This window comes from Ambystoma mexicanum, chromosome 7p, assembly GCF_040938575.1.
Source record: "Ambystoma mexicanum isolate Mex_15411 chromosome 7p, UKY_AmexF1_1, whole genome shotgun sequence".
Lineage (NCBI taxonomy): Eukaryota > Metazoa > Chordata > Amphibia > Caudata > Ambystomatidae > Ambystoma > Ambystoma mexicanum.
The window spans coordinates 952576419-952601391 of NC_090939.1; the positions used below are offsets into that span (position 1 = coordinate 952576419).

Consider the following 24973-nt stretch of genomic DNA (forward strand, 5'->3'; position numbering starts at 1 on the left):
AAAGTGATAAGCCATAATTATGGGGCCTGCAGCTTTTGATTGGTCGCTTAGAGGGGCGTATTTGTCTTAACAGTATCACAAGGGCTTGGGAGGTGATACTGTGGCCTCACTCTGACAAACAGAATAGCGTGAATGGTACAAGGAAGCAGTACAGCCCCTCTTCAAAATGATGTGACTTGGTATAGTTGAGGCAGCCCCATGACAGCAGGCTGCACAGACTGCCCATGCCTCGGTCCGGCTCCGCCACCTAATAGCCCAAACTAATGAATGAAAGGCATGCATGTCCAATCCCACTGCCCATCTGAGAATTGTCTCCTCCTTTGCACTTGCCACTTGCTGGCTGCACTACCACTGTTTATTGGCTTTATTATTTATTTATGTATTTATTATCTGTTTTCCCCTGCTCCACACTTTCCACTTCTCCCCCCTTCCATGTACTTTTCCCCTTCCCTTTCCCATGTCACTGGGCCTAGTAAGATTGTTGTTCTGTTCTCCCCTGTTCCCCTCCCTTGCCTCGTCGTGCTCTGAAACACTTGTGTACGAGCGCCAAATAAATACAATATCATATCATATCATAACATAACTGTTTTGTTGGGGTCTAGGCTTTTAGAGAGGAATGGTGCAGACCAGGGGAGAAATTAGGCCGGAACAAGACAACAACTGTCTTGCCGGAGCACCGTTCCATATAGACATGAGGCCCAAATTCCACCCCCTCCAAAGTTGAGGGAGCTCTCTGCCCCCAACTGTCATGAGAAGAGCAGCGCACATCTCCACAGACTGCATCTGAAAGTCGTCCTTTGCTCAACAGCACAAACTTAAACAATGAAACTGTCCAAAGTTGTATATATCTCATGCTTTGCACACATTGTACTGTCAAGGTGACTATTCTGACAGAGGAAATGAGCACCATACCAAGAGTCCTTTGCATACTCAGAAGGAATGTACGTTTGAATTACTAGAACAGACATGTTTGATAAATTGGTGGTCATTCTGATGTTCCCAAAATGCACTTTGTTTTTATGCAAAGCAGCCAGTATCCTATATTAAGGGCATGCACATCATTTGACACTTAGCTCCGCCCCTCAGTCCCACCCACATCACTGGCAATCCAGCTCAGTCTCCATCACTCACAATCCTTTTGCCCCCACAACCTCCCCCACCTCCCCGTGTCCATTTCCAGCACTGGTGCAGACAGCCCAGTTCATGGAGGGGATGAAGGCTATAGGTGGGGGGGGGAGGGGGTTGTCAGGTGTACAGAAACAGTAAAGGGTTATGGAATGGCAAGAAATCAATAGACAAACATGATGGCTATCCCAAAACGTCTGTATTTTTCTTCAACAGTCCAATCCTTTATATGTGACCAGTGAGGAGCAGTGTAACAAACGATTTTAACGTTTTCATTTATGCTTTCGTACTTTATTATGAAAACATCACAACTATGCGTATTAGCAAGTGTAGCCATTCTTTGCCTTTCACTGCAGAGCTACGCATTCCGCCTGCACCCAACTCCTTCCCTAACTCTCTTTCCCAGACACCCCCCCCCCATTTCTGCGTTGACCCTTTCATCCCCGTCCACCGTCGCTCGTGTGTGTCCCCCGCCTCTAGCCCCTTCTCTTTCTCCTCTTCAACATGATGCCCTTCTCCTCGCCCCTCCCTTTCTACGCCGTGCCTTCCACAGACCCATTTCGCCTGCTTCCTTTATTTCCCTGTATGGATTGCGCGGTATTAGCTTTAACAAAACAACACAGCTGCCCCGTTGCACGGAATTGCCACAGCCACCCAAAATCGTGAATAAAATCGAATTCCCAAACTACCTTTAATACACAGCGATACAACGCCAGCCGCTGAACACACTGTATGCCGCTGATACGGGTGCGGCGGAAATGAATGGTTGTTTACAGAGGCATTTCGGTATCCCGCCGCACCCCGTGACAGACAAGCACCTCCGATTTCTACTTACCAGCCGCGGCCGGGGGCACGTATGCTCTATTCCCTCCATGCTTTCAGCGAGAAGGTCATAAGAGGGGCAATTTGGGCAGCCTGTCTCTGACTCAGCGTCAGTGGTGAGCACTGGCATGGCCAGTGGAGACTTCGTAAGGCTATGCGTGCGTTCGCCGTTATTCCTCACACAACCTAGGAAATGTTTTCTGTGCTGGTTTTTTCCCCGCTGTTGCTTTCTCCTTTCCCTTTGAGGAAATAAGGCGTTCGTTCCCTTTTCCGGGAGATGCTGAGACGCAACGCCTGGGGTAATCCCTATAACAACACGATAGCAACAGAGCAGCTGATACGGAAAGGAGCGGTTATTTGCATCATGCCCTCTGGTTGGCTACTGTCATCTTGTAGCCATTCGGCAGCAGTACAGTATGAGCTGTATGGCCAGGAGGGCCGCTTCTGCCACCGCACCGCAGCCTATGGCTGCCTTTCTGTTGTCTTCCTTTCTCCTTGTCCATTAACAATGCGAGACTTTCAAATGTTTCAAAAAGTCCAAAAGGTCCCCCAATCTACATTGTGAATGGAAGAATAAGGCTTGTGGAAACGGTCTCACAGGCTGTAGGTTTAACAGCAAAGGCATATATATTGTTATTTTTAAACGTATTTGTTAGGTTTGCATATAAGAGAGCAAGTTAAAGAGAAATGGGATTGGGAAAGAGACTCCCTTATTTTATTTATTTATTTATTTATTTATTTGCATTTGTAAAGCGCACCTACAGCCCGGAGGCATCGTGGGGCTTGTTAAAGGAATTTTAAAAGAATTTTCAGTAAGCAGGGTTACATGTGACCGAGAGGTCTATTATTTACAGGTACAGTATTCATCACGTATTTTAGAAGACATAAGAAAACAGTTTATCAGTTAGATGAAGAGTTGTGTTTTGAGTGCCTTGCGGAAAGCTAGGTGGTACTGAATCATTCTTAGGTTAGGCGGAAGGGCATTCCACTGTGTGGCTGCTATCGTGGGAAAGCTGGATCCTCCTGCACAGGCCTTTTTGGTTTTAGGCACCAGGATAAGGTTAGAGTACCCCTCCCTAAGAGGTCTTGTGGCAGTGTGTTTGACAATCCTCTGCACAAGGCACGGAGGGGCAGTATCATGGAGGCATTTGTGCGCCAGGGAGAGGGTTTTGAAAATGATTCTCTGTTTAACCGGGAGCCAGTGGACCTGTCTCCTGATTTCTGAGATGTGTTCTTTCCTTGAGGTCCCAGTGGCTGCACTGTGGGCATTGTTTTGCGCTAGTTGCAGTTTAGAGAGGTGTTTGCATGACGTCCCGGATAGTAGGGCGTTGCAATAGTCTAGTCTAGAGCCAATGTTGGCTCTGGCTATGGTGAGGCAGTTCTGTTGTGATAGGAATAGTCAGGCTGCGTTGATGATTGTTGCGTAGTAAACTGATGATGTGGAGATAGCATTCACTTGTCTGTCCATGGTGAGGTTTGAGTCTAGGTATACGCCAACTGTTTTGACATAGTCAGACACCTTGAGGGGTGTGTTGTCAATAGTGAAAGAAGAGTTTTCCTGACTGAGGTTACCCAGGGTAGTGGGTGAGCCGATGAGTAGGAGTTCCATTTTTTTGCTGTTTAGGCAGAGCCAATTGTCAGCCATCCATGATTGGATAGTTGAGTATATAGCCGTGAGATTAGACATGTCAGTTTTGTAATCACCTGTGAGTGGGATTAACACCTGCGTATCATCTGCATAATTGGTGTATGATATGTCCAGGGAATCCAGGATGCTAAACAATGGCCTGGTGAAAAGGTTATAGAGCGTTGGCGCTATGCAGGACCCTTGTGGGACTCCACATTTGAGGAGGCTAAGGGTGGCAGAGGCTGAGACAGAGAACATTTTCATAGCGATGTCTTGGAGAAAGGAGGTGATCCAGTCGCTTGCTTTGGGGGAGAAGTTAGCCGTAGAAGCAAGGTGACGGCACAAAGTGTTGTGGTTGACCAGGTCGAAAGCAGCTGATAAATCGAGGAGCAGGAGTAGTGCAGGTTTGCCTATGTCTCTCATGTCGTCCATTTGGTTCTTTAAATCGAGGAGGGCTGATTCAGTGCCATGTCGTGGGTGGAAGCCTGATTGCCGCAGGCCTAGGAGTTGCTTCTCCTCCAGGTATTTTTGAACTTGCATATAAGCCGCTTTGTCGAGAATTTTTAGCAGGAATGGGACTGTGGTGATAGGCCTGTAGTTCCCGGGAACGGTGGGGTTGAGTGATGGCTTTTTTATTAATGGGCGTACCCAGGCTTCTTTGAGATCTTTGGGAACAAGACCTGACCTGAAGGAAGCATTGATGAAGGCAGTGAGGAAGGGAGCCAAGGAGGGAGCAGAGTCTTTGATGAGTTGGGCTGGACAGGCATCACCTTTGCAATTGAAGGGTTTAATAGATTTGAGCAGGGTAATGGCCTCCAATTCCGTGATGTTTCTAAATTCGAAGGGAGGAGTGGGGTTCAGTGCAGGTGAGGTGGGTGCTTTGCTGTGGTGGCTAGCTATTAGCTTTTCAAGCACTTTTTGGTGGCCAATGATTTTGGACTGAAGGGTGTTGAGCTTGTCTAGCGTTGCTGATTGAATGCTGTTGCACCAATTTGCATCCTTGATGAGCGTAGGAGGGGGGTAGAGGGTTTTTCCAATTCTCTGAAGATAGAGAATATTTCTTTGGAGTTGGATTTGGCGTCATTAATCCTTGTGTTAAATGAGAGGGCTTTGGCTTTGACGACATTGTTTTTATATGGCCTGGAGATGGATTTGAAGGCCTCCCTGTTTGATTCTGAGGGGTTAGCTTTCCAGGTAGAGAGGGCGGATCTTTTTTCTGAGCGTTATTTGAGCAGCTCATTGGAGAACCAAGAGTTGGAGAGCTTGATTTTCTTGGATTTCTTGAGGGCCAGGAGAGCAATGGCGTCTATAGCTTTGGTGATGATGTTTTTGAAGGTGCTAGCGAGAATGTCTGGGTTGTTGGAGGAGGGCGTCTGAAGCGCGGGAACCATAAGGAATAGCACCAGATTTTCTGCTGTGAGTTTACGTGAACTCCTGGCGAGTGCCGCTGGACAAGGGGTGATGGGGACAGAATCCTTTTTCTTGGTGGTGAGGTTGAACTGGATATAGTGGTGGTCGGACCATGGGATAGGGGTATTGGCAGTGACCAGGATGGAGCAATTATGCTGGTTGACCCAATCGAGGGTGCGTCCTTTGTTGTGAGTGGGTGCGAAGTCAAGGGTGGTAAGGGCTTTATTAAGGGCTTTGGCGTGATGGTCTTTAGGGTCATTGAGGGCTAGGTTGAGATCGCCCAGGAATATGATTTGGGAGGTTTTTTTGATATTATCCGATAGGGCGTGGACGAGGGAGTCTTGGAAGTCAGTGCAGGGGTCGGGAGGTCAGTATACATTGTGTATATTGATGGTTCAGGTGTGAGACACGTTGATTTTAAATGGGAGGTAGTCACAATTGAGTCCAAGTTGTCCCTGTTGTCCCGGTGACTCCCTGATGCTAAGGCAATTCTTGGCTATGAGGGCAACACCCCCTCCTCTCTGATTGGTAGGTCTCTCCTGAAGATAGCGTAGTCTGTGGGGATAGCTAAAGAGAGTGCCGGTCCTGAGCTATCATTCGGCCACGTTTCAGTAATTACAAGCATGTCGAGATTGTCTTTGGTGATCAGATCATGAATGTCAAGGGGATGCGCAGGAATAGAACGAGCATTAACTAGCGCACACTTTAGAGTATGGACAGGGTGCTTTGGGGTGGTGCGAGATAGGGGTAGGGCTGTAGTGCGGAGTGGCACGGAGGTGGTGTGTGGCTCAGTGGGGGCAGGAATATTACATGCAGAGTGGTTAGATGGGCATGCAATACCAAGCATTGGCGGTGCAGCAGCATGATGGGGTGGACACATTTCAGTGGGCACATGCAATGCAGCAACATGATTGGGCGCGGGCATTTCAGTGGGCATAGGCAATGCATTAACATGATTAAGTGCAGGCATTTCAGTGGGCATAGGCAATGCATTAACATGATTGGGCGCAGGCATTTCAGTGGGTACATGCAATACAACAACATGATTGGGCACAGGCATTTCAGTGGGTATAGGCAATGCATTAACATGATTGGGCGCAGGCATTTCAGTGGGTACATGCAATACAACAACATGTTTGGGCGCAGGCATTTCAGTGGGTATAGGCAATGCATTAACATGATTGGGCGCAGGCATTTCAGTGGGTACATGCAATACAACAACATGTTTGGGCGCAGGCATTTCAGTGTGCAAAGGCAGTGTAACAACATGATTGCAGGTAGAGTAACTTGTGTGGGTTTTATCGTCCACGCTTTGGCTCTGAGTGTCATTCAAAGTTCCATTAGTGAGTCTTTTGGTGCTGTTACAACGGGCATTATGCTCAGTGGAGAGGGCGTCTCTGAGATTAGTCGGCGTGCCGCGTACATGTTTGCAACGGGGGATGGCTTGTCGCGGACACCTGCTTGCAACTCTGAGGTTGCGGACGCTAGTGGGAGGTGCATAGCAGCGCATCGGAAATGGCAGGATGCGTGTGCAGAGACGGAGGTTTCTATCAGGTAGGAGAGCAGGGTATGTGTAGATTGGGGATTCATTGCGGTTCTGGCTATGCATAGAGATGGGTGAAGGGGACGTATGTGGATGGGGGTGAAGAGCCTTACCTCTTTGCATACGAAATGCGCCATCGAGCGCTGACGGGCAGCGAAGAGCTGCAAAGAGGGATGACAGCCTTTCCTCCTGGCCTTCCCTACGCGGCTTTGCCTCGTGGCAAGCCTCCTCTCCCTTTAAAGCAGGAGAGGAGGTCACGGCGAGGTGTGGGGGCCAATCTGGCTTCTCTGAAGCTGGTGTTGTGGCGGTTGCCGCGGTCATGGGCTTGGCGGCCATTTTAGGAAGTTAACGGCTCTCGTAGTTCGTAATGCTTCTCAGAACAGCTGATTTCTTCGGTGTAGGCATCGGGTGGGTGGGACGCACATGTCGTGCAAGAGTGTAAGACTCCACTGCAGTGCGGGTGTTCCCTCGCAGCGGAGCTGCAAAGAGGGATGATGGCCTTTCCTCCTGGCCTTCCCTATGCGGCTTTGCCTCGCGGCAAGCCTCCTCTCCCTTTAAAGCAGGAGTGGAGGTTGTGGCGAGGTGTGGGGTCCAATCCGGCTTCTCTGAAGCTGGTGTTGTGGCGGTTGCCACGGTCACGGCGGCCATTTTAGGAAGGTAACGGCTCTCGTAGTTCGTAATGCTTTTCAGAACAGCTGATTTCTTCAGTGTAGGCATCGGGTGGGTGGGACGCACATGTCGTGCAGGAGTGTGAGACTCCACTGCAGTGCAGGTGTTCCCTCACAGCGGAGCTGCAAGGAGGGATGACAGCCTTTCCTCCTGGCCTTCCCTAGTTTTAGTTGTTTCTTCAACAAATATGTAGGATTGCTATTGCCTGATTGCTTATGATAAACTCCATTAACCATGAACATTCTGGCATTTGAGCTAGTCCCACTATGTAAAAGAATAACGTTGTCCTGCGCTTGGTAACCAATGATAACCAATGTGCTGCCCACATTATCGACCTGGGGTTTGGGCGCAGGGGGATGCTGTTATGACTGTCCCAACCTCACCGGGATTTTAAACCCACACACCCAGCATCAACCTGTCCCAAAGCTAAGGTGAGCACATTGCACTTGAGCTATGCCCTCCTGGCTACACCTTGTTGCTAATGACGAGATAGGATTGTGAGTGCGGTGACAAGGGGGGGGGGGCCTAGTGCATAGAAAGCTGCCACACCTCCTGTGTCAGCAACAGGCTGGTCCTAAAAATGGCCAAATACCCAGGTTCACTCAAACATAATGTGTATTGGCTTGCTGAGGGTCAGAGACCAGCCTAAACCAGTCAAAACCACAATACAGAGTGCCCATGTTTGGCCATTTTAGACCTGCCTTGTGGTTTCCACAAAGAAAATGCCCCCAAAATGGCTTTGACTAGGACTTAGAAAAATGCATTAGTACCCCGATGGCTACCAAAAATTGTACGTTGGGCTACTCATGTGGTAAAACTGACTGCACTCCTCATGAAGCCAAAACATAATTACAGCTGCCGCGAGCCGATTCTCTAAAATACATTTCTACTTACAGAATCACTGTAAAACCAGCATGATGGCATTAAATGCCCCCCAGACCTTGGAGGAATATGGGCAACCGAAATAATGTGTACTAAAAAGGGTTGAAGTGGCAGGGGAACTTCAGGAGAAGCCCTTCTGACTGCAAAATAAGTCAGAGAGCCTAGAAAAAGGCAAAAATGTTTAGAGGTCCCATGATATGGCACAGCTGAGCCCCCACCCCTCAGAATGGAATTCTGCTCTCACAGACGCCACGCTGAGAAGCCAATATATGAGTGGTGGGGTTCCCAGCTCGCCCTGATAAGTCAATTCTAAAATGTGTTCTTGAGTCCTTCCTATCTGAATTCTTTCCGTGGGTGGGGGTTGGGGGTGCACTGCACTGTTTTGAGAGTTATCAGTCTACAGTCTTGAGGAAGGCAGGGGAATCAGGAGGATAAAGGTACAATTCTAGCTACCCTTACTAGCGTACAGCAGCAAGATGAGGTCTTGGAGGCAACAGCTCTGAAGAAAAGTGATTAAATATGGGGGACGGAGAATATTATTTTTATCCGAGATTTAGTTTTGAGACATTTCAGAGGAGGCAAGAATTCCAAAAAAGCAAAAGGGCCTCTTCTCAGTTGGAAGGTTCGATGCCTGGGCTGGCATGCTGCCAGGTTCCCAAGGCGTGGAGGCGCAGATATTCCTGGAACAGGTGAGGCGGGTTCAGAGAGGGATATGAGGCAGCAAGGGGACTTCTGGGCTTTTAGTAGAGTTCAGCTCTGCAGCTGGATAGGGGGTACTTTCAAGAGGAGGCTGGAGGTCGGACCTTTTAATTGGTTCCCTGGTTTGAAATGTAAAGGGAAAGGAAATGGAAATAGTGTTACAGTTTGTTGATGATTGTTCAAATATACCTACCTCTTCAAATAAGAATTGAGGGGGAAAGTTCTGTATTATATGTTTTGCATAAAATGATCTCTTAAAAAGATTTTGACCAAAGACAAAACACTAACATCCCACCCAGCAAGGGAAAACACACATGAAGTACAGGCTGGTTGGAAAAACCTTAAGGCATGCTGGATACCTGGCAATTGGTGCACAAGCAAAAAATAGGCACATTATTTTAAATGGTAAAAAATAAAAATAGACTTTGAATAAGTGTTTGTATAGTAGAGAGTAGAGACCTAACCAATCTCTTGGGTCCACAGTAATGCCAGAAGGTCAGGGTTTCTAGGATTTGTAGAATGCCTGGGAATTTCTGACACATAGCCCACGCGTTCTCTCCCATTGACTCATTTTGATAGATAGCTCAACAGCATCAAGCTAGTGTTACTTTGCACATGTTCAAGCTGAGTTTAATGCTTCAAGCTGGCTTGGTGGTACTCGGTTACCTTGTCACGTGTCTTCCAAACAGGTGGCGTGATGGCTGAACTACACCCAGGCTTTGCAGAGAGTGTCTTTGAATCAGGGGATGTGATTGTCTATGGCTCAAGATTGCATAGGAGTAGGTTTGATGTGAATATCTCAAGGATGGGAAGGCAGTTTAATGGGGTCACATAGTAGTGGTATCTTCAAAGTGGTTGGCCCCATTCATCTTGATCGGTTGGTTCAAAGGGGTGAATCAGGCTTGATGGTTCAATCAGTGGATGCTTCATGAAAAGGCATTTTTTCCACACTGGCGTGGCACAGCGCAATGAAATCTAGAAGTCAGTATGCTGAGTGGCAGAAGTGCTTAGAGTCTCCTCCAGAGAGTCACACAGAAATAGTCATCTTCTGCTGATCTCCCTTTAGACTAAAGTGACCTGAGGCCCCACTAGACACTATCTCTCTGCAAATACCCAGATGCCCCGGTTTCTTGTTTCCCCAAGCAGTCAAGTTCCAAGTTTGTCCAGCTGGTGTCCAAAATGTTCCCAAGGATGTTAAGGGAAATGGTTCTCACCCTCTTATCAGCCATCTACACTATTATGAAAGGGAACTTTGAACTGTTAACATCTCCAGCAGGTGACCAACTGGCTGGAAATATCCCACTGCATTTACTGGTTAATCCTTTCAGGGGATTGGTGGCTTCCAATCTTCCTAGTAGGATCCAATGGGTAAATCTCCCTAGTGAAGTGGCCGCCCACTTTTGCAGTTTCCCAGAGGGAAATCCTGCTAGTGGAGTCAGTGTGGAACTGCGTGGAACAGAAACTAAGCATTCTGTGAGTTTACAAAACGAAGGTGGAAGGGATCTTTCCTGTCCTTGTGCTCTCAAGCTGTCTTAGCTCCACCCACATTCTTCCTCCTTATGGTCACGTGTACCGAGTAATAACTGAGTACTATTCACTAACTTTTGTAACCCCACTTGGTGGGTACAGGAAAGTAGAAACTGCTCTCCATAGTAGTCCATGTGCACATTTTATTCCTGAATGTTGGTCTGAACACCTAGCAGCTGCTTGTGCATTAGTAGAATGTGTACATCGACACGTTTACTTGTGTTTCTATACATGGATGTCAGTAATCCAACTATGCAGCCCATGGTCCGGCAGACTCACCAAACTAGTAACACTAGGGTTTTATTAAGGTGAGGCTGCTTAGCAGACCCAACTTTCATGCAGAATCCAATCAGCAAGACTCACAGCAAATACATTTCGAAAACACTTTTTTCCAGGCAGAAGGGCATATATGACAATATATTTTCAATAAATTTAAGGTGAAGGTGCTAACACAGACATAGTAGAGGATAGCGATTTGTGAAAAAAGTGTCAGAGAAACAAGTCTATGGCATTTCCATGACAGCCATCTCAACGCAAGCCCAACTCAAAACAACCTTTTCAATGCATAGTACAATTATTTTGAAGCCAGTTTACCTTCTTACCTGAATGTTTTTGTTAGTTTCCATTTTCCCTATGTTATTGAGTACTACATTCAACTCCCTGCATTGAAATGGCTTTCAATTACATTGCAATAAAATAGGTGAATGCCAAAGATGTGCCAGAATAGGGCAAACATCCTTCAGTGGCACTAATGTAGTCCTGAATCACAGGCAAACAAACCAAAATCATATATTTGTTTTCCAAAACCATTCTTCCACTTCATGGACAGAATACACCATGGAAAACATGTTTAACAATCCATGCACACTTCACACAAACTCTACATTCCACAGTCATGCCATAAACGTGTGGTATCTTCTTGGAGTGTTGTGTGCATATAGAACACTGTTAGACAAGTATCCGCTTTCCCACGAAAATAAAGAATGCATCTATGGACACTGCACGTAGGACGTTTGAGCAGATCAGACATGAATCAATCATGCTTGATTAGAGATAAAGTGTAAGTATATTTGCCGTAGCCTAATGGTAGAGTTGTGAGAATTAACTAAAGTACTAATTTCGCTGGAGAGGATTCAGTAGGTAATCTCCATGATCCAGCAGTGGATTCAAGTTTGTTGACATGGATTATGTTTGCTGTATTGCCAGTGTAATGGTGTAGCACCTGCATGAGGTTTCTCTTTAATGTGCAAATGATTTATTGTATAGTTCTTACAGAGGAGATTCGATGATGGCTCAGAGTCACTCTCGTTTTTTGATATCCACAGTTTGTAAATCTGGTTATATTTGGCTATGCATTGCTCTTTATAAAAAAAATCTATATATTATAGATGACCTATTCCATATTAAAACCATTGCACTTCCTAACCACATCTGGTTTTGGGTGTAATGTTTCTTTTTAATACAAAATGTGTATATTGTCGGAGGGACATAATTCATATCTTTTCCATGAGGAAAGATACATTTGATTTAGTTTTAAATGATAAGCAGGCTTCTGTCTAAGAATACATTTGAGATTGTGTTGTGATATACTGATTCATTTGTTTTGTTGGCTAAATATATAAATACACAGAATAAATGCACCCAGTCTGAATTTTGATTTGTTGTATAGTCCGCCTTCTCCACTTCCATGATCCTGTGTGACAGCAGAAGGATAGACATGTTAATGCGAGTAAGACTGAGATTCTCCTCATCAGCACATATGCGCCCTCCTTTCCTGTCACTCTCTGGCTGGCCTCTCTTGGCCCTCTTCCTGCTCCCACCTGTGAGGCTAAAAACCTCGGGGCCATCTTTGACTCCAAACACTCCTTCTCTCCTCACATCTCTGACGTCTCTAAGAAGTCACATTACCAGCTACACCTCTTCAGAGGTATTCTTACTTTCCTCTCCTTCCCCCAGAAGCTCACTGTCTAGAAGAGCTCTGGTTGTCTCTAGGCTGGACTACTGCAACAACCTCTTTCTAAATCTGCCTGCGTCTACTCTCTGCCCTCTGCAACTCATCCAAAACAGTACTGCGAGTCTTGTCCTTGGCTTCAAGCCCAGGGATTGTATCTCTCCAGGAATTAAATATCTGCACTGGCTCCCAGTGACTGTGAGGATTAAGTCCAAAGCCCTATACATTATCCACAAGGCCTTCTGGGCCCTCAATACCTTCAACTCTCTCTTCCTAAATATCTTCCTTCTTGAGCTCTTCGCTCATCCGCCTCCAACTCCCTCAGGGTCAGTCGCTTCTCCAAGCAACGAGTTGTGGTCGATCTCTTTCTTCGGCTGGGGCCTTCTGGAACAGCCTCCCTGCCTCTCTGAAAATTAAGGAGAACCATCTCTGGTTCCAGAAGCACCTCAAGACCTTCCTCTTTGCTTCTGCTTTCTCTCCTCCTCTCTCCTGCTGAACTCCTGGGTGAAACTGAAACTGCACTGGTCACCTAGCTACCCTCTGTTCTCAGTCCCAGGTCCCCTCCCCACCAGTTGCACACCTGCACTGCCCCCGTGGCAACCCTTGCACTCTGCGGCTGTTTCTGTATCCTTACTGCCCCCTACCAGCACTTGACACCTGACGTCCGCACTTACCCTTGCACTTGCCACCAGCGGGCCGCACTTCTTATTTATTGTTTGTTTCTATTTATTTTCTGCTTATCCTATGTACTGCACTTCCTCTCTCCTTTCCCCCTCGCACTTTTCCCCTTAGACGCCTGCCCTGCACTTGCGCGATCTCAATGTCACCTGGTCTAGTAAAATCGTTGTCTCTGTCTTCCCTTTGTTCCCCTCCCTTGCCTCGTCGTGCCTTCAAACACTTGTGTATAGGCGCGTTATAAACCATATAATATATTTTACAAAATGTAATGCAAAATATAAAACACCATACAATATGAGATCACCTCTTATATTTTATTTATTTATGGTTTTTGTATAGACTGCACACTGCCTTTATGCTGCTTCAGGGCACTTTCACCAGGGGCAGGATACAGAGGATGGTACTGTAGTTTTACAAAAATGATAATTCCCTTCAGGGACGTTAGGCCAAGCCCAAGTGATTTGCTTCATAAAAAATATAGGGTTTACGTCTTTTATGGCATCCGGTAGTGATGGTCCGTTTTATTATGCCTTTTGCTTGTTGTGTACTTTCACTAAAGTATTTGCATCTCTTTGGAAGGAGAGATAGTCACTTTTGGTAGGATGACCTTATTCAAATGGTTGTTATCTTAGGCTAGAAACATTTTTCTTAGGAAGTGAGCTGCAAGTCCAGTGGTTTGTAGGACAGAGGTTTTGAATTCACGCTGTCTTTGAACAGTAGCCAATGCATTGATTTTAAACCTGTTATGTGATCAGAATGATTCAAGCCCAGAGTGATATGGAAGGAATGAGGTTGTACTCTTTGGTGTTTGACTAGGGACTTGGTTGGAATGATTCCCTACACGCACTTCACTAGACAATGTAAGATAAAGAGCCATTGTGGGGAATGGCCATAAATTTAGCTGTAAAGCCACAGTGAATTCCACTGCAATAGTAAATATGAGATACATCACTGCTAGAACAATCTACTGGTATATTGTCAAAAGTGGCAGTGTCCCATGTAGGGAACAATGGTCAAAGGTTGCATTTTTGATAACATTGTTACCTGTGGCAAAAATGTTAACTTACTGTTGAAGATGATTGCATGTCTCGGATCATCTCAGAGGGAATGAAATTGTGGATCTATCGAAGAGGTTTAGGGTAATGGAAAAGTAATGGGATTTTCACATCCAACAACCAAGATTGACGTTTGGAAGCATTGCAGGGGAAATAATTTAGTTTGACCCCTTGATGAACATTGGTAAAACTGTCCACTATCTGGTTGTGATCTCTCAGACCTTCTGAGATTCCTATAGTAAGCTGAGTCCTACCAAGATACAGGTGTTTACCAATGTTGCATCTGTCAAACACATTTGTGATAGGTGCAAAACGGACAGTGAGAAAGGTCCAAGACGATCCTTGGACACACTGCAGGATGCATTGATTATCGTCGGGAGAAAAAGGCTGGACTTAACCGGATGGATGCAGCTTTCAGGAAAACTGGAACCAGAGCAGGACTGCCCCTCTGAAACTTGTTGATGCCTTAAGGCAGCTGAGGAAGGTACCATGTGCCACTGTATTGAAGGGGACAATGCAAACGAATGCCCATGCATAGTGCATGTCCATGGAGGTAATTCATTCTGCCCTGATGTTCTTGAGGGCTGTTTCAGTCTTCACATAGGCCAAAACCCCAATTTGGAAGTCACTTAGCATGAACTGTCAGAAGAGTTTTGCCTATCAGAAGGGGAGAGGTTTGCAACACTAAGATGAATCCATTAGGTGGAGTAATGGAAAACATGTCTTTTGTCACGTCCCTAGGAGTTCCCGTTGATCCCGATGTCACTCCCCAGAATCCCAGACCCCACACCTCCAATATTCCCCATCCGTAGGCTAGGATCCGGGACCCACCACTGCCTTCTTCCCGTGTTCCGGGACGGCAGCGCCAACGGCCAACCCACCACCGCGGACGCCCGCTCCATTGGTGTATCCCATGGCGGCTGAGGCATCGGCCACGTTTCCTGCTTCCGCGTCACGTGGCTAATATCTCCCGTTCACGTGTAACAACAATACAATCACGTGATGCGGGTTCGGACCACGGGATGCGGTTTCGGACCACGTGACCGGAAAACAAACGTAGCGCCATTATTTAAACGCTCGAATACGAGTGTTCAGCACTTCACAGCTGCTCTAGTGACTACTGTTTGGCGTTACGTTCATCTTTTGCTCTCTTGGAATTCGATCTTGGATTGTTTTTGGATTGCCCTGTGTTCTGGATCTTGGATATTGGAACTCTGGTTACGAATCACGGACTGCCTTTGGTCTTCCATTCTGATACTCGTCTTGGTTTTGTTTTTCTGGACTTCTTGCTGGATTTCATCCACAGATGGGCCCGGTGCCTACTCCACCTACCTTCTGTGAAGGAACAATCTGCATCAAAGGCAAGACTCTGGTGGGTCCCGGAACTCCTCACTAGGTTCACCTGAACTACGTCTATCAGCCATTGGTAAGACCATTCCTTTCTTGCTGTTTGGTTTGTGATTATTGTTGTGGCTAGTTACTTAACCGGTGTTTATTTTCAGTGGCCCAGGGGTTCCCAGAAGTCTGTGGCTCCGGAAGACCATCTCTCACCTGTGGACTCAAGGGCTGTACAGAGAGTGACATTTGTAGTCTCCTTGTGCGGCACTTGTGGACGGAGTTATCCTCGTTCTACACGACAGTCAAGATAACACAGACTGTGAAGCCACCCTGTCGTGTAGGTGATGGAGGGGGCTGCGGAAGGCCCCTTGACTACTATGGTTCAAGCCATAACTGTATTACGTGCAGACATAGCCGCAGCAAACACTGCCATTCACCAACGGTTAGACTACCTCCAGAGTATCAGACACCCCCTGCCTCCTGATTTGGAATTTGGAGGTGCTTCTTCTGCCCCACCAATAGCTCCCCCTCCGGTTCCATTCCCTCAGACCCCCACGCCCATAGTACTTCCCACTCCTTATCCTTTGGCCGCCCCGGAGAGGTATCATGGGGACCCAAGCAAGTTTAGGACGTTCATTAATCAGTGCAAACTGCACTTTATGTGTAGACCCCAGGCCTTCATAGATTCAGCTGCAAAAGCTGCCTTTACCCTATCACATTTGGCAGGCATAGCTGCCACTTGGGCTAATCCCCTCATGGAAAGCAACAGTCCGGTGCTTTATGATTTCGACTTGTTGATCACAGAGATGGCCCGAGTATTTGACACCCGCCATAAGGTGCAGTCCCGAGATTTGGAACTATTAGATCTGGAACAGGTTAGGGGGTCTTTGATTGAGTACATTACCAAGTTCAACCAACTTTCAGCAGAAACTGCATGGCCTGAAAGTAAAAAGGCCGTTGTTTTTTTACAGGGGTCTAAACAATGTCATGAAAGACGCACTTGCCGTAGTCCCTGCTTTACCCACGGCATACCATGATCTGGTGGATCTGGCTTTACAGGTGGATGCTAGACGTTCAGAACGCAGAGCCGAGGCCGGTTTTGCTTCCGCATCAGTACCATCTTCCACCTCTCCTGCCTCCAGCTCCAATCAGGAACCTATGCAGGTGGGGGGCATACGTAGTCCAATCACACCATCAGAGAGGGAGCGCAGGAGGGTGGAAAATGCATGCTATTACTGTGGTCTGACTGGCCATTATGTTAAGGAATGCCCCCGCCGGCCTAAATTGAAAACGCCGGGTTTTCGGAATGCTCGACCCTAGATCCGGAGACTGGGTCCAGCACTGTCCCTCTCACTCCGGACCCGATACCTGCCTTTGGCCGTATCCGGCCCATACATTTACAGGCCAAGCTCCTGCCCTCACCCAGTTTTTCACACCCAGTCACGATCATCCTTGACTCCGGGGCTACGGGTAATTACATAGACATCACGCTTGCCCACACCCTCAACTTGCCCCTTGTGACTAAGACCAGGCCGGAACCCGTTCAGGCGGTGGATGGCACATCCCTGATATCCGGGCCCATTAAACAGCAGACGGCTCCTACGCTTCTTACAATTCAAGACCCACACAAAGAAACCATAAGTTTCAACCTCATTGCCATGCCCCAGTTCGGCCTAATATTGGGGATCCCCTGGCTCCATGAGCATAATCCACTGATAAATTGGAAGACGGGTTCAGTTCACTTTGAGTCAGAGTTGTGCCAATGCTTCTGTCTTCCTGCAAACACCAACGATCACACTCCTGCTCAAGCCCTAGGGGCTATAGCCCATTTAACCATAGAAGACACTATGAGTTCTCCAACAGAACACCACATGGTGGGACTGATTTCCGCACTCATTCCCACTCAATACCAGGATTTTGCAGGCATATTCGACCATGGTTCTTCCGAAGTGCTTCCTCCACACCGTCCCTACGATTGCCCAATTGATCTGATACCGGACAGTACAGTACCCGCGGGCCGGATTTATTCCCTGACCGCTACTGAAGAGATAGCACTTAAGGAGTATATCCAAAAGTCCCTCCGACTAGGCCATATCCGTCCATCTACCTCGCCTGCAGCACCCGGACCCAGAATTGCCATTCATCGTGTAGGCTGACTCTTCCTCCTTTGCCTTGGGGGCGGTCTTGTCACAAGTCTGTCCCACTACCGGTCGGCTTCACCCCATGGCCTTTCACTCCTGCAAATTCACGGACGCAGAATCCCATTACACAGTGACCGAAAAAGAATTGTTGGCAGTCATGGACGCGTTCCGTGTTTGGCGACACCACCTCTTGGGTGCTAAATATCAGGTCACCGTGTACACTGATAACCAAAATCTGCAGGATCTGTCCTCTCTAAAGTGCATTAACAGTAGACAGGTCAGATGGCATTTGTTTTTTGCAGCCTTTGACTTTGTTATCAAACATCGCTCAGGTTCGGCTCACGGGAAGGCCGATGCTCTTTCTCGTTCTCCTGGGGGAGTCACCCTAATGAAATATCCCGACACTCTCCTGGACTGCGGCAAGGTGGTTTGTATATGTACCCCGTCACCGCCTTTGCTGGAAGCTGTTCGGGATTGGGTCTCCCTGCATCCTGACCAACTATCGGAGTGGGATCTCACACTTCATGACGGGTTACCGTTTATTGCCGATCGACTTTTTCTGCCCACTACCGAAACCCGTAACCTAGCCCTTGCATGGTCTCATGATGCCCCTATACATGGACACCCCGGTGAGAAACGTACTCTAACGCTGTTGAAACGCTGGTGCTGGTGGCCCTCTATGAAAGGGGACGTAGAGTGCTATGTTAATACTTGTGGAGTGTGTGCGCAATGTAAACACCGCAGAGGTCGCCCTGTTGGTCTCCTGCTTCCATTACCTGTTCCCCCCAGGCCCTGGCACACTGTTACTATGGATTTCATCACCGATCTGCCCCGGATCCAGGGGTTTGACACTCTGTGGGTGGTCATCGATTCCTTCTCTAAAATGGCTCGTTTTATCCCCTGCAAGGGTGTTCCCTCCGCTCCAGCACTAGCCAGACTGTTCTTTGAAGGGGTTTTCTGTCTCTTTGGTTTACCCACGGTCATTGTCTCGGCTAGGGGTCCCCAATTCATGTCACGCTTTTGACGTGCTTTGACCAAACTGCTTGGCATTGATGTACATTTCTCTTCAGGGGGGGTGTTATGTCATAAATCACACATCCCCTTTTGACATAAAGGATTCAAGAGAAGGATTATGCTCAGTGTGACTAAGGCAAGGGAACGTATAATAGAATCTGTCCAATCCAAAATGGATTCTTATTCCAATTCAATTTGACAATTTCATGCATGTGTGTCATGCCTGCGAATCCGGGCCAACCCAGTACATCTGCTTCCACACCTGTTGTTACACTGAGGACTCCCAATAAGCTGTACTAACCTGCCCGCACTGCTCTTAGGACTGCCAGGCCTTTCTACACACACTGGAGAATCTTTGGGAAGCTGCCGGGGAAACGCTTCCATTAATCTTTTCCTTAGGAGCAGGGCACTGCATCCCTCGCGTGCGCTTCTTTCTGTATTGTTTACTATTGTTGCAGCTGTCAGTGACATCACGTGATTCGTTTTGGTACGTGACACGTGATCAACCGTAGTCCGTGAGTGTCACATGATTCCTTATAACGCAACGTTTTCAGAGCAACGGGGCATCTGATCGTTACTGATTACCTCGCGTTCCGGAGCTCTGAAGTTGGAAGTTCCTTCTCTGATGGCTTCAACCTTACCACGTTTTACAGCGGTTATCAGTATTTACTTACTCGCTCCAGTCCTGCCTTGGAGCAGCCTCGCACCGCTTCCCTCAGCAGTCTTTTTCTCCTCCTCAGCCATTATATCGCGGTCTCCAGTGATCCTCTCTTCCTCAGTCCCGCTCCATTTCTGCCTATTAGCAGGCTAGCAGCCATTTCTCCGTGCTCCACAGCGGGCTGATATTATCACTTACCCATTCCAGTTCCGTTAGGAGCAGCCTTCTATATCCACTATTGGCAATCCTCCTTGTATAGTGGTAACTTCTATTCTATCAGCCTATAGCGGTATCTCGACTATCCTGAAACATCTGTTAACTGGAATCACTCTGCAAATCCAGACTATTTCAGACACTCCTACCAAGGGCACTCAAGGGCACTCTTCAGACCATCATTACCTGGAACAGTTTATTCTACTTCTCCATTACACCTTTGTGCTTCAATTCAGGACTCGTGCATTGGACTCATTGGACGCTATCCTGTGTGCACTAACCCGACTCTAGTGCGGCCCTCGTTCCGTCCAGGTTAGTTCCCTCTACTAACTTCCCTCCTTGTCGTTTTTCCTTGGATTACATGCTGACTATTCTGGATTCCATCCGTGACTGTCCTGAAACACAGGTTACTTTATCATTGAAAGACTCTTAGTTACCTTCTTGGTGGTAGGTCAGTTCCTAATATATTTTCCTTCTTTTCCATCAACAGCCTGGTGTATTTTGGTCCTACTCGCCCTTTCCACTAATTACTCCCTTTGGCTGTGTACATTAACTAAGCCAGAGAGTGACATTAGTTGGAAGGACTCACATTGACGTGCGTCGTTCTACCTCCAAGCATTCTATACATCTGGGACGACTCCTTGTGTATCCTTTTACTACCAACTTGTATCCTTTGATTGGTGTAATAGGGATTTGTATACCTGAGTCACAACAATGTGTGACAGCTTAATGCAATACAGTGTATTTGCTTTCCCACGTAAAATCCTCTAGTTGGTATTGATTTCCATATATCTTAACCGGAAAACCTGATTCATCCTCAAAATCCTTGCCCATGGCGCTGATATAAAAACAGTTTGAATTATAATAATATACTTGCAACAAGACTTGTCACTTTTAAGGAACTTTATTTAGAAATTACTTTCTAACATGTCAGACACGTATTTCTTTATTATTAGATACCACAGGTTGCAGCTACAATTTGATAAATGTACAATAGATCAATAGATTGACCATTCACGTAATAATGAGTTGCTTCTTCTGAGTTGTGTGATGTTTAAAACAGAGAATGACCTATTTTATTTTTAATATTCAAAGACATTAGAAGAGTTTTCATAGAATAGTCATGTGTGTAATATAGGGCAACACTGTTTACTCTAAAGTTAAGGTGAAACCTATAATCCATAGAAAAGGCTAAACATTCTATGTCTAATAACTTTTGAGCTGTAAGAAAGCTCAGCACAGAATTCTCCATACAATATATCTGGTCTGGGCACTCCAAAACTGAAAAATGTTGTGCAGATCCATTTAATGGTGCAAAAGATATAAAGGGTAAAAAGGGTGTGTTTTTCACTTTTTGCATTATTTTTCCTATATTGGAAATTGCCAATTTCTGCTCATACACACAGCCCAAACTGCTGGATGGATTTCGTCTAATAGGAAACAGGTTCGGCTTAAAGGGCGAAATAAAATCATTTCTCAAACATTTGGCAAAGACAGAGGGCCCCCATGTACTCACACAGTTATATCTCCCACAATGCATTGCTGGACCCAAGGCCTTTCCACCATTTAGAAGATCAAGATTCAGATCGGGATTCATTTTTGAGTGGCAAAAGAAAATAGTAACTACGTCACAAATGTAAAATATCGAGATGTATCAATAACAGAAAATGCTAGTTAGGGGAAAATAGTGTTTTAAGTTAATTTAGGAAGCAATCCACGTTTTTATTATAAAACCAAATAAATATATTGAGCTTTCACATCACGCTTCATTGTCAGAGACCAGCATCTAAGCACGGGACCAGGATTTAAACCCATGAGGCTAAGCGTTGTCTTGATTCCAATTAACCTAAAATGTATGGATGTGTTTTAGGGGGCTTTTGTTGTTTGGGGGTGTTGGATTTGCTTTTAAAGCTTTCCATTGGTACATGACATTATATAAAAAAGCGTGCAACAGAATATCAAGTGCTGCCAATGCATGTTTTCAGTAGCCTTTGTTGTAATTCAACAAGCTTTTCACTCAACTTAACAGTGAAGACATGTCAAGAGTGAAAATCTCTCCATTACCACACATCCCTCTTCTTTGCCCCATTACCCAATAGTAATCCATGTCATTACCAACACATTCCTCTTTGTAGTCCCAGTAATCTAATAGTAATCCATGTCATTACTCCCACATCCCTCTTCCTCGACACAGTCCTCTACTGCTCCACTACACACTTCCTCATCACAGCCCCCAACTGCCCCACCTCACTAATCCTCATCACATTCCCGCCACCTCACCTCACTCTTCCTCATTAAAATCCTGCAAGACCCACATTTCACTCTTCCTCGTCACAGTCCCCTGCTTTCCCCACTTCACTCTTCCTTATCACAGTACCCCACTACGCAAACCCTACTCTTCTTGGTCACATTCCCCGCTACGCCCACCTCACTCTTCCTCATCAGAGTACTCCACTACCCACCTGACTCTTCCTCATCACAGTCCCCTGCTACCACCACCTAATTCTTCCTCATCACAGTCCTCAGCTGCACACACCTCACGTTCCCCATCACAGTCCCCACTAACCCAAAAGTAATCCATGTCATTACTCACACATCCCTCTTTCTTGTCCCTGTCATTACCCCTGCGCCATGTCATTATCACCACATTGCTCTTCCTTGTCCAAGTACCCCAATAATACTGCATGGCATTTCCCCTGCATCCCACATCCTCTTGCCAGTACCAAATAGTAATCAATATCATTATGCCACATCCCTCTTCCTTGTCCCAGTACCCAATAATAATCCATCTAATTACCACCACATTCTTCTTTGATGTCCCAGTAATCCAATAGTAAACAATGTATTACCCCCACATCAGTTTTCCTCATCCCAGTACCCAATAGTAATCCATGTAATTATCCCCACATCCCTCTTCCTCATCACAGTCCTAAACTGCCCCACTACAGTCTTCCTGGTCACAGTCCCTGACCACCCACATCACACTATTCTTCGTCACAGTTCCCAACTGCCCCACCTCACTATTCCTCGTCACAGTACTCCACTACCCACCTGAATCTTCCTCATCACAGTCCCAGTCTACCACCACTTGATTCTTCCTCGTCACAGTCCCTGCCTGCACACACCTCACTTTCCTCATCACAGTCCCCACTAACCCAAAGGTAATCCATGTAATTACTGCCACATCCCTCTTTCTCATCCCAGTACACAATAGTAATCCATGTCATTACACCCACATCCCTCTTCCTCATTGCAGTTCCCCAAAAGCAATCCATACATTACCCCCACATCTTTCTTCCTCATCCATATATCCATGAGTACTCCGTGTCATTACCCTCACATCCTTCCTCCTCATCCCAGTACCCAATAGTAATCAATGTCATTACCCCCACACCCCTCTTTCTCGCCCCATTGTAATCGAGGCAATTACTTCTGCATCACACTTCCTTGTCCAGGTACCCCACAATAATTCATGTCATTACTCCCACTTCCTCATCGTAGTACCCCAATAGTAATCCATGTTATTCCCACCACGTCCCTCTTCCTTGTCCCGGTACCCAACAGTAATCCATGCCATTACCCACACATCTCTCTTTCTTGTCCTAGTACTCCAATACTTATCCATGCCTTTTCCTCTTCCCAGTAATTCACTAGTAATCTATGTTATTGCCCCCAAAACCCTCTTCCCCATTCCAGTACCCAATAGGAGCTTATGTCATTACCTCCACATCCCTCTTACCCATCCCAGTTCCCCAATAGTAAGCCATATCATTACCCCCACATTCCTCTTCCTCGTCCCAGTACCCAATTGTAAGACATATCATTATCCTCACATCCCTTTTCCTTGTTCCCGTACCCAAATAGTAGTCCATGCCATTATCATTGTTAAGACGGATATCTGAACTCTGTCCTGGAGGCGCAGAGGTTCAGAAGGCCAACCTAGTTTCTTGGAACAGGGTAACTTCTGGACAAGCCAGACCAATCAGGGTAGCGATCGCGGCGGTCAAGACTAGGTCTCAAGAGGGGTGAGGGTGACTGAAAGCCCACAATGAGCAGACAAAGCAAGGACACTTACAAATTACTCCAAACAGGTTTTATATTAAAAATATATACACATTTATTACAAGGCCTTTGTAACATCACAATAAAACTCCAGTAAACCAACACATACCAAACCAATACAATATATATACAAATACAAACGAGTCTAACGAGTTAGACGCACGAAATGTGTAGACCACCTAGATGGGGAGGAAAATAGGCAGTGCGAATAATAATTAGACCAAGTCCGCCTTCAGAGGCACCGCACAGTTTGTTACCACAGCAGGGCAATGGAGCGGCCGTGTGTATTCCAGCCAAATGTACACTCCTCACTTCAGACCTGGGAATGCCAAGTGTACGAATCGTGTGAGAGTGACAAGGACTCGTAATACAACACAACCTGACGGCGGTTATAGAGCAAGACTCCTGGGTAGGCTGGTCAGCCTGCTGAATGGCCCAGAGACACTTCCGAAGGCTTACGTGCAGGAGATGGTGAAGATGCCGAGAATAGTTGTTCCCACTATTCCAAGGATCGAAGTACCAGTACAAGCCTTCTCGTTCGATCCGAGGTAGAAAGGGTTTCACAAAGCGACAGCAGTGCAGAGGAGCAGTCCTTCAGCGGGTCACCAGCGATTCCTCGGTTCAGCCTCATGGTTGCAGGATACTTGGCTCCTGTATTCCTTTGTTCGTTAGAACTCAGGAGATTGATATGGTAGTGGCGTTTCCAGCCCCCTCTTATCCACGGTTCCCTTCACGCCAAAACGGAGGGGAGCCAATGGGAGATCCGCTCATAAAACACTCACACCATCTGTGGACCTTATCACAGACTACGGGGGTCCCAGGCATTCACACCACCCTAGACTCTCTGGCGCCCAGGATGTGTATTGGGACCAGACATCCCAGCCCCCATCCTGGAGGCACACACAGGCCTGTAGAAGCCCGCGAAAGCATCTGTGTTTCGCGGGAAAGTACATGCCCAAATAAGGAAGGCCCCGGGTCGGCTCAACCTGGGGGAGGTGAAGGGGGCAAGATGGTCAGCGGACAGGACAAAGAGCCTCGTGGTCTGGCCATTTTGGGAGCCAGGCCACCATTTTGGGCTAAGCGCGAGAAACGTGCTTAAAACGCCAAAAGGAGCTCAAAAACACAAGAAATGATTGCTGCCACCATTCCCGTCCGTGATTCACTTGCACCGTTCATTTACAATCCAAAGAGAGTATTTAGGGCCTGTAGAAGACTAGAGACCCAATAGAGCAGTAACCTAGCTTACAGTGCCCTCCTGTGCCATGTTGCGCGAAAGCTGCAACATGATAAAAAACTACGGAAAACAACGTTTCCCGGTACTGACTGTCTTAAGGGCATGTCAGATCCCCCGTAAGAATGGAGCGAAAGCCCAGAGGAGTGCGCCAGAAGGCTGCACTTCTCTGGCAAAGTCTAGATCATGGTGAAAACAACAGCAAAAAGTTTAGGGGTTGCCACATGGAAGGAAAATTACCCACAATTAAGAAATCTTTCCTAACAATCATGACATTGCTCTTCCTCAGCCAAGTACACCAATAATACTGGATGCCATTTCCCCTGCA

At 46.7% G+C, this 24973-nt stretch overlaps 1 protein-coding gene across 3 annotated transcripts in view; it reads right to left on the bottom strand.

Moving 5' to 3' along the window:
* Positions 1-2348, bottom strand: part of PCYT1B (phosphate cytidylyltransferase 1B, choline) — a 1139653-nt gene extending 1137305 nt beyond the window's left edge. For 2 of the 3 annotated variants that reach the window (XM_069637297.1, XM_069637295.1), the window contains exon 1: positions 1961-2334. In XM_069637297.1, coding sequence (XP_069493398.1) covers positions 1961-2077 — 117 coding nt within the window. In that variant the 5' untranslated portion in view covers positions 2078-2334. Of the gene's footprint in view, positions 1-1960 lie in introns of all 3 variants that reach the window. The other variant, XM_069637298.1, reaches the window with a different exon arrangement.
* Between the last annotated feature and the right edge of the window lie 22625 nt (positions 2349-24973).